At 35.6% G+C, this 9,597-nt stretch overlaps 1 protein-coding gene across 2 annotated transcripts; it reads left to right on the forward strand.

Moving 5' to 3' along the window:
* Positions 1-1,818: 1,818 nt before the first annotated feature.
* On the forward strand, positions 1,819-5,647 carry LOC147280079 (heme binding protein). 2 transcript variants are annotated; one of them, XM_086251252.1, is made up of 8 exons: positions 1,819-2,278; positions 2,380-2,474; positions 2,830-2,896; positions 3,014-3,168; positions 3,295-3,365; positions 3,861-3,929; positions 4,187-4,287; positions 5,247-5,647. In XM_086251252.1, the coding sequence occupies exons 1-8, from the start codon at positions 2,021-2,023 to the stop codon at positions 5,550-5,552; spliced, it is 1,122 nt and encodes a 373-aa protein (XP_086107378.1). In that variant the 5' UTR covers positions 1,819-2,020; the 3' UTR covers positions 5,553-5,647. The 2 variants fall into 2 exon arrangements, with proteins under 2 accessions (XP_086107378.1, XP_086107379.1); XM_086251253.1 differs by having other exon boundaries at positions 1,831-2,278; positions 2,407-2,474.
* Positions 5,648-9,597: the final 3,950 nt, after the last annotated feature.

Raw genomic sequence — 9,597 nt, forward strand, 5'->3', positions numbered from 1 at the left:
AATTTCAAATAAAAATTCCCAGCATAAAGAAATTCGTGCATAAAAACCTTAAGTTTTTATAATGAAAACATGGAGAAATTGGAAGCAAATTGCAAAATTTACTATAAATCTATAACAAGTTGGATTCAAGTGATTCTTGATTCTAAATAAAGATTAGGATGTCTAGTTTCACATCCCAAATTTTTTTTGCCAAATTCCAATTAGATCAATGCAAACATTAAAAATAAGGCAGTAAGGTCAGGGGGTTGAAAATAACCAAACAAAAGTTTTAAAACATGAAAACCTTTGAATTTTTGAAATGCAACTTATCCTAACCATTCAACCATCATTCTAATCCTAGAAACTGATATTGAAGAACTTAGGGGATTAGTTTTGAGGTTTTTTACCAGAAATCCCTTTAGAAGGCAATGTAGGCTGCTTCTTGAATTCTTGATTGTTCTTGAATTATTCCAAGTTCCTTCTCTCTCTCTCTCTCTCTCTCTCTCTCTCTATTTTTCTCTCGTTAAACTCTGAATTAATGGTGTGAAGGTTTGTCTAAAAGGCTAAATTAATGAATAAATGAAATTAGTATATTCTTTATACTCTATAAATCTTTAGTCTATAGGCTAAATCCTAATACTAAACCATATATACTCTATATACCCTAATACTCTTTATACTCTATAATCTATACACTAAACCCTATATATTCTATAATCTATACTCTATATTGTTTAGGAAATGGTATAAGATATTAGAGTTTAGGCCTTTTAGGATATTTTTAATTATTTTTTTTATATAAAAATGTATTGGGTTTAAAAACAACTAAACGAAACCCCAAAACGGCCTAACAAAACCCCAAACATTTTTTTTTCTTTCCAATTGCCCAAAGGCCTCAAACCCCAATCAATCTTAAATCTTTTTTTTTTTTCTCTTTTTTCTTTTTTTTGCTCTGGAAAATTTTCGAAATTTAGGTAAAATTGTTCGAAATATGTTTTATATGATGTTAAAATTTTCATATCCTTAAAAATCAAAATTTTCGGTGAAGAAAATTTCGAAATTTAACACCTTGCTCACAAGTCACAAAAAAACAAGTAGAAAAAATAAAACTCTTAAAAATCTTTAGTAGTACAAGTGTACTACTAAATCTTAAAATTTTTTGCTAGTATTAGTAGTACAAGTGTACAACAGGCACTAGTACATCTTGTATTGGACCAAGTTTATGGAGGGAAAATGTTATCCAAATCCAATGCACAAGTTACTTCAATAGTCCAAAGTGGGCCCAAGGGCTATTCTCAAAAATGAAAACGTGGCAATTAGAAAAAGTTAATGGAAAGGCTAAAGTGAAGAGGGCCATGCATTGGAAGAGTGGAATTGTTCTTTGGAAGTGAGCACCGCCATTTGACCAGATCGAGCTGGTCGCTGTCTTTCAGTCACTCCCTGAGATCGATCCTTCCCTCTCTGATCTCTTCTCTCTCCTCCCTTTCTCTCCTCAATCTCCCTCTCTTCTCTCCGCACGCCGATCTCTTCTCTCCCTTGCGCCGATCTTTTCCTCCTCTCTTCTCTCTCCCCGGCGACGACAGGCGACGAGGCCGGCTCTCCTTTTCCTCCCATCTCTCCCTCTGGTCGCTGCCTCCCTGGCTCAAGCCGAAAATTTCAGGAAATTTTTGAAATTTTTTGAAATATGTTTAATATGGTGTTAAAATTTTCATACCCCTAAAAATCGAAATTTAACACCTTTTTGGAAGTTTCCCTACATTACTTAAAAAAAAAAAAAATAAAGTAAAAATAAAGAAAGTTTCCCGGAACTTTCCATCTCCATTGAATTTTATATTGTTTGCACCTCTTTTTTTTTTTGGCCAGATATGGTTTGCACCTCTAAAACTACACTTCTAACAATTTTTTTGGCCTATCAGAAACGAAAAACAATTTTCAATTCAAGTAACGCGAGAACACAGCAAAAGTCAAGCCCGACTGCTAATATTATTTCACGGAATGCATAACATTCAAGCCCAAACATTGATTATCCTATTCTTCTACAATGCTTCGAGTACTGCTAGTGCTACTAGTATTTCGCGTGCAGCTGATACGACTAGTCAACTCGCACCAAGAGTCGGGTGAATGGAGCTGCGAGTCGGACTCAGAGATCCGGGTCCAGGCCGAGTTCGGACCCGGCCTTATCACCCTCGATGGTCATGCCGACGACTGGAAAAACATAGATGGGTTCGAGTTCTCTCTCCTCCCTGCTCTTGACCCAGATGCTGAAAACGAGTACAGAGGTGGAAAGATGACCGTTAAGGTATTCTTGATTTAAATCTTGAACATATAATTAATTTGTGGTTGATATTTAGCATGAATTTGATTTCTTTTTTGTTTTTTTTTGGTCTTATTTTGATGTAGAATTCTGTATTCGTGGATTTATTGCAGGCTGTGCACGATGGCCGTGATGTGTTTTTTATGGTCCAAGTTAATGGGGACTATGCTTACTCTAAAGGGTATGTTACACTGAAAGAAAGAAATATTCTATTAGTGACAACTGAATTGCGACGGAATCCAAATCCTCCTTGTCATTTAAGATGTTTTTCTACTCCTTTTGTTACTTGCAATCCCCATTATTATTGTAATTGGAGGAAATGAAAACTATATGGTTGTCATATCTTTGAAGATTTTGTTAGTCATGCCTAGTCTTGTTTCTACTTTGATGTGTTGGTTGAAAAAATTCTATTCAACTGTTCTATTCTTTATGCTCTTGAGGTGCATGCTTTGTTGGATAGCATTACCAATTAATTTCATGCCCTTTCTTCTTAACATGAAAGGCTTTGTTGAAATGGTTTATTTTCTATGACTTAGTGACAACAACAAATGTCCATCTGTTGCCCTCATGTTTCAAATTGGTGAAGATGCAACATATCATAATGTAAGTTACTTTACCGGCCTATTGAACTTCGGATATGTTTTTCATTTTTCTTAAATTTATACAATATTTTTTGTCTTATATGGGGAATTCAAACCAAAAGGATTTTTGTGTTGCTAGATGGGTGGCTGCAAGGAAGGAGTTGACTCTTGCACAAACAAGACCTGCAAAGGCCACGAAGTTGACATTTTGCACTTCTCAATTGGGAATGCTATTCCCGGACGGCTCTATGGTGGCAATCCAATTGACAACAAGGATGGAAATGGAGGTGACAGGTGCTGTAGTACAATCTAATTTTCATGACTTTTATAGCAATGACCCACATGTTTGGCAAATGGATTCGGATTTAATTTTTAGAATCTCCATTTTATTGTATGTACTTGTTATCTTTGTTTGAACAGGTTTGGTCATTTGGTTGATCTTTATGCCTGGAACCCGCACTGTAGATACTTAGATGGAATTGGTTCTTCAGGTATTTCTCAGAGAAATATAACCTACTGCTATTTTTCTCTGTTACTTTATAAGGAAATAAAAGTTAAGTGTTATGAAGCTGTAAGGAAAGTGACTACAAGAGATAGGAAGTCATTAAGGTGGTATTAGATTTATGTAGTAATCCTCCAATGTCAAAGTTCATGACTCTTCATAATGGGAATATATTAAAAAGTGATCTCCTCTCCTTCATTATCTTGAACATCTCGAAGGACCTCAACAATATCTCTGGTCTGTCTATTAATGTTTAACTATTACCTTGGATAATATTTGATTTCATTATAATTTATTCCCATTAAGAAAGCTCCTAACTACATCTTGTTATCCTTCATTGACATCTTGCCCTCTCTTGTCCTCATTTTAATAGCTAATAGTACTACTGTAATTCCCCCTCCCCCAACCCAAAGAGATCATTTACTCTATTAAGGTAATAAGTTCCAGTGATCAAATTATTAAGGTTACCTTCTTCCATTGTCAGCGAATGATTCCAGTGGGCAAAATGATTGGAAAGGCGCTTGGTGGCACAGTAGCTTCAATGTTGTCTCTGGTAATTATCAATCTTTTTTATATGGTTTGGTATTCAAATATTACTTTCCAACCTAGATAAATAGTTGGATACTTGGTTTGGACTATGGTTGACCTGTTATTTGGCTCAAAAGGATGTTTGGAACAATATATGTTGGGTTCCACCATTGGAAAGGTTTGTGTATATTAGATGACCATGAATTATCTGCTCAACCCTCCTTCCCCCAAACACGTTTTCTTTCCATCAATGTTAAGTTTTTTTATCGTTGCCTATGACAGGTCTTGTGGAAGAAGACAGTCCTTATGCTGCTGATGGTCAAAAGGGCACATTTAATTTTGAATTCTCTAGGCCTTTGAGAACTATGGATCGTCTCCAACAGGTTCACCTGCTGCATTCAAATGTCTTGCTATTTGGAATTGAGTTATTTATTTATTTATTCATTTTCAATAAAACCCAAATATTGTGGTTTTTCCCTCTAATTTTTGGTACATGTTGTGTAAGTTGTTTGGAGAGTTGATTGCTCTTGTGCTTGTTGAATGAAGAGGATTATGGACCAACACATAGCCTTGTTGCTAATTGAAAGTTCTTGTATATCCCTTAGACAAGATTGCTCCAATCCCTTATCCAACACATGTCCATCTTTTAAAATATTTATATGATGTCAACCAAACTTGCTCTATGAGAAGTCTTTTTGGATTGATTACTGGTCTGTGGTATACTTTTGATCATCCTTTAAAACATTAGCATTGACATTTGGTTGCGGAGTGGATTCTTCTTGTGGTTTCTTGTTGAACTAAGAGGCTTATGGACCAACACTACCTAGCCGTGTTGCTAATTGAAAATTCTATATCTTCCTTAGACAAGATTCCTCGGAAGTGTTTGTCCAATATTTATCTAGGACCTTTGATTTCTTACTTATACAAACTTCTTGGCAATCTAACGCATGTCTACCTTTTAGAATATTTATATGATCGATGTCAACCAAACTTACTGCACGAAAAGTCTTTTCGGATTGATTATTGGTTTGTGCTATACTGTTGATCCTCCTTTAAAACATTAGCATTGAAATTTATTTTACCCATCTTATGTATCTTGAAATAGACCTGACAGTTGCTATAATGTTTCTATTATATTATATAGTTCCAAGTATTGACATTGTAACAATTCTCGATTATATGTAGATTCCAAGTAAAATATTGGCATTGTAATAAGTCTCTGCTATATATATATTTATATATATTCAAGTAAAATATCCACATTGTAACAATTTTTTTTTTTTTTTTTTCATTCATGACATTATAACAAGTCTAATATGACTACATTACTTGGTTCATGCAGGATGCTCAATTCACAATTGGTGGATCAAGTAAGATGTCGGTAGCATTCTGGTATCCCGTTGATGGAAAATCATGGCATGGCTCTGGGCAGTATTCTGTTAGTTGTGACTGGGTTCCTTTAGATATCTCTTTGGGAAGTTCTATGCTAACCACAGCGAGACCGAGTGGCTCAGTTAATGCTGCTAGTGTTTTTGCCCTTCTGTTATCAGTGATCTCGTTATGTGCTTCTGTTTTCATTGGGTATTGGGTCGTCCAAGCCAAAACTGGCTCCTACACAGGCATAGAAATGGCTCCTACACAGGCATAGAAAATAATCTTTAGGCTAAAGTATATTTTTGGTTCCTGTATTTTAACGAAATTTCCACTTTGGTCCTTATTTTTCAATTTTGGTAATTTCAGTCCCGTACTTTTATTATATTTGTAATTAGGTTTAAATTGTTAACTCAATTTGTTTTTTAGACGAAAATATGACGTGACAATTCATATGAATAGATATTTTAGACATTTCATGATTAATACGGTATAATTAAATAAACAATTTAAAAAGTTAAATAAAATATAATTATGAAAACAACAAAAAGCAAAAACTTAAATAATTAAGAAAAAAATACATGTGTCCAAATGTAATTAGGCAACGTCACTTAGTTAAATGAGTTCCACTTATAAGTTATTTAAAATGTTCAAAATATTTTTGTTACGTCATATTTTCGCCAATAATTTAAACCTAATTAATTATTTGGATTCAATTGTAAACATAATGAAAGTATGAGACTTTTTAAAATTGAAAGAACTGTACCAAAATAGAAATTTTGTTAAAGTATAGGTGCCAAAAATGCACTTTGGCCAAATCTTTAAGATAGCAGCTTGGGTGTGGAATGGTACTGTTAATGGGGATTGTACTTAATTTGTACCTAGATACATCCATGTCATTCCATTTTTTATTGAATTAAATTGTAGATAACTTTAACTTTACTACGGCTTCAAGTTGTATACTTTTTGTTGATTGTGGTTGGGTGTTTTTATTTTCTATCAATTTTCTTTCTCTTTTGTTAATTGATAGAGGTTTTTTTTTTTTTTTTTTTGGGAAAATTGTCAACATGCTCTTTAGAATTTTTAACCAATTCGCTCTCTGGATTATTAAGAGTGTTGCTATATGCACACCATTTTCCTTCTCACTACACATCTCATACACTTTTTTACTTTTTATAATTTCTCAATAAACACCCACAATATTATCAAATACCCTCACTTATACAGAAAGAAAAAATAAATAATAGTCAACCCCGCCCTTGCACACAACCACCGGTCTCGCCGTCGTCGGAGCATGTCCTCCTCCTTTCTTTCTCTCTGTTTCTATTTCTTATCTTTTTCTTTCTCCCTCTTTTTCTTTCTTCTCTTTCTCTTCCTCTTTCGCACCCCCTTGTCAAACGAGAACGCCGACCTCCAGATCGAAGGTCAGCGATGTCCCATCTGGTTGCCAGCCTCCCTTCCCGTCCGACAAGGGGGATGCGAAAGAGAGAGAGAGAAGGAGAGAGAAGAAACAAAGAAAGAGAAAGAGAAACGAGAAGGAGAAAGAAAAGAGAGAGAGAGAGAGAGAGAGAGAGAGAGAGAGAGAGAGAGAGAGAGAGAGAGAGAGAGAGAGAGAGGAGGAGAAAGTGCGCCTACAGCGTGGGGTCCGACCACTGGCAAAGAGAGTGGTGGCGAGTGGCAGTAGGTGGAGAGCTGAAGGGGTTCCAAGTTTTTTGCTTCTTTTTTTTTTTTTTTTTTCATTTAGAATTTTTTTTGTCCTTTATGGTCTTTTGTTATTGGGTTTTGATTGTCATTTCACATATTGGATAACGAGGGTGTGTAGCGAAAAGGAATTGGATGTGTAGCAGCACTTAATATTAATTAGAAATTTTGGGACTCAATTTTGAAAGCGTGTCAATATGAGACCTTTTGTTTTGACCAAGGTAAAAAAAGACCTACCCATCCAATTTGGTGTTAAAAATGTATTAAATAACCACCCCCAATCTTCTATTGCTACCTACCCTCTTATGGGTAGGTAGCACTAGAAAACCCCCTGCCCTAACTTGAGCCCCAAATTCCCAGCCCATCGTCAAATGGTCCCTTCTCCTCTTCCCCATCTAGATCGGTGCTGGTTGTTGTGCCCCACTCTCCTTCCCTTTCTCTCTCTCTTATCACAGGAAAGATAAGAAAAGCATAATGGTGTCTTTAGATGGAGAAAAAAAAAATTGAAATTTAGACAAAGCTCATCATTTAAGAAATTTCATGTTCTAATTTCCTTGTTTTTTTTTTTTTTTTTTTTGTAGGGGAGGGGGAAAGGTTAGAACCCGGGTATGTAGAGGGGGAGCTATTGTCCTCGGCCAACTAGGCCAACCCCATTTCACTTCTAATTTCTAATTTCCTTTTAACTTAGGATTTTGTAAATTCAATGTGGAAAAAAACTTAAGATTTGAGGGCTATAAATTCCAATTTTAAATTGCACTTAAATTGGTGTCATTTTCAAAATTCCAATTTTGACAGAAGATAAATAATTCATATCCACTCATCACATTGCCAATTAATCACAATACCACTAGGTCGCTACTACAACAACTACCACCACCACCACCAGTCTCCGCCACCATTTCTCCCACCACATGTGTGTTGGATATATGCCTTAAAACCAATGGCAATTGGTTAACCAAAGTAGTTTGGTTAAAGTGACTCGAGAGATATTTCAATTAATGTGTATTACACATTAATAAGGTATAAGCATTATTCACTACACTAAAACTCTAGGATCATCGTATAAGTGAATGAATGTGTCCATAGAAATCTTAGAGAAGAAAAATGACAAGCTTGGAGGCCATTGAGACTCGTGTTATTGGATACTTAGATTCCTAAATGTTCCTAGTCGATGAAGGTAACGTTAACTGGGCATTAACATTCTAATAAGTCAAGACTTCCACATACGCTTGCTTACTCTGGGTTGGTGAGTCTCATGCCACAATGTAGAGACACTGGAGCAGGTATGTGGGTGCGAGCTTGAAGACACGTCCACTGAATTGACTAATGGAGAATCCTAGATGGAGCTTTACCGCATGTCAAATAGGAAGTTTGTGGTTATGATAGATACTAATTAGACCTCAGACTAGAGACATCACCGATGTCTTGTGTGTGTGCTTAGTATACTTTGACCGCACAAAATGAACCAACGGAATCAAGCATGAGTTACATGTGTACGTTGGGTGCGTTGACACACATATGGAGGCATGTGAGTGTAAAACATGGAATATCTCACATTCCATAAAGAAGGAAATGTGCTAGGATAGAAAGACTCACAAAGTTTATGGCTAGAGCATCAGAATTACATATATGATTATATTAATGGATTTTGACACAAATTCCATACACAGGATGTAACCGGCACATAGTTGAGAGAATGGACCATATTGTATTGTAATCATAATTGAATAGGTTCGAGGCTAAATTCTATTTGGTTTGGGGGCCATGAACTATGGATAGGTGTCAACGTGATCTGTAGAGTCTAAAGAGCAATTAATTAGAAAGTGTTTCTAGATTAATTATGATCCTACTACCAAATCGAATAAGAACCTAAAGAGTCACATACATACAAGTATGTGGGAGACCAAAAGGAAAGGATGATACCGATGATAAATATGTCCAATTATTGATTGCAACTATCGTGATACTTGTTATTGCGTAAGACTGGGAATACACTTCCCAGTGGGTCACCCATCCCAATGTGAGTCACCCATCCCAATATTGCTCTAGTGTGAGCTCACTTAACTATGATATACTAATGGGGACCATTGAGCTCTAGTGATCGACATAGTTACTAATTAATGAGGACAATCAATAAGCCCATAAGTCAAGTGATTGATTTGGGATGGTCACTTGACATAATCTTTCCTTGGGAATACACTTCCCAGTGGGTCACTCATCCCAATGTGAGTCACTCATCCCAGTATTGCTCTAGTGTGAGCTCACTTAACTGTGATATACTGATGGAGACCATTGAGCTCTAGTGATCGACTTAGTTACTAATTGATGAGGACAATCAATAAGCCCATAAGTCAAGTGATTGATTTGGGATGGTCACTTGACATAATCTTTCCTTAAGTAGGATTAATTAACTAATTAATTTACTTAGAGAGTAAGATTGGAAAGTCAAAGCTTGAGCTTGTTGACCCAAGGCTAAGTGATTAATTATTAGGAGAATAATTAATGTTATTTTATTAATTAAGATAAATGTTAATAAACCACTCATTCACTTTGAGCTTATTTTTCCTTTGAAAGCCCCCAGTTTTAAAACCATTCCACAATCCACCTTCGAAATCATCTCA

The sequence above is a fragment of the Dryas octopetala genome, chromosome 7 (assembly GCF_963921425.1).
Source record: "Dryas octopetala chromosome 7, drDryOcto1.1, whole genome shotgun sequence".
NCBI lineage: Eukaryota > Viridiplantae > Streptophyta > Magnoliopsida > Rosales > Rosaceae > Dryas > Dryas octopetala.

What these genes read in the sequence shown, in the direction of transcription:
- LOC147280079 (XM_086251252.1), top strand. Translation starts at nt 2,021, where the DNA reads ATGCTTCGAGTACTGCTAGTGCTACTAGTATTTCGCGTGCAGCTGATA. An exon ending in GACTATGCTTACTCTAAAGG is followed by an intron (nt 2,475 to 2,829) that starts GTATGTTACACT and finishes TCTATGACTTAG; the next exon opens with TGACAACAACAAATGTCCAT. An exon ending in GATGGAAATGGAGGTGACAG is followed by an intron (nt 3,169 to 3,294) that starts GTGCTGTAGTAC and finishes TTGTTTGAACAG; the next exon opens with GTTTGGTCATTTGGTTGATC.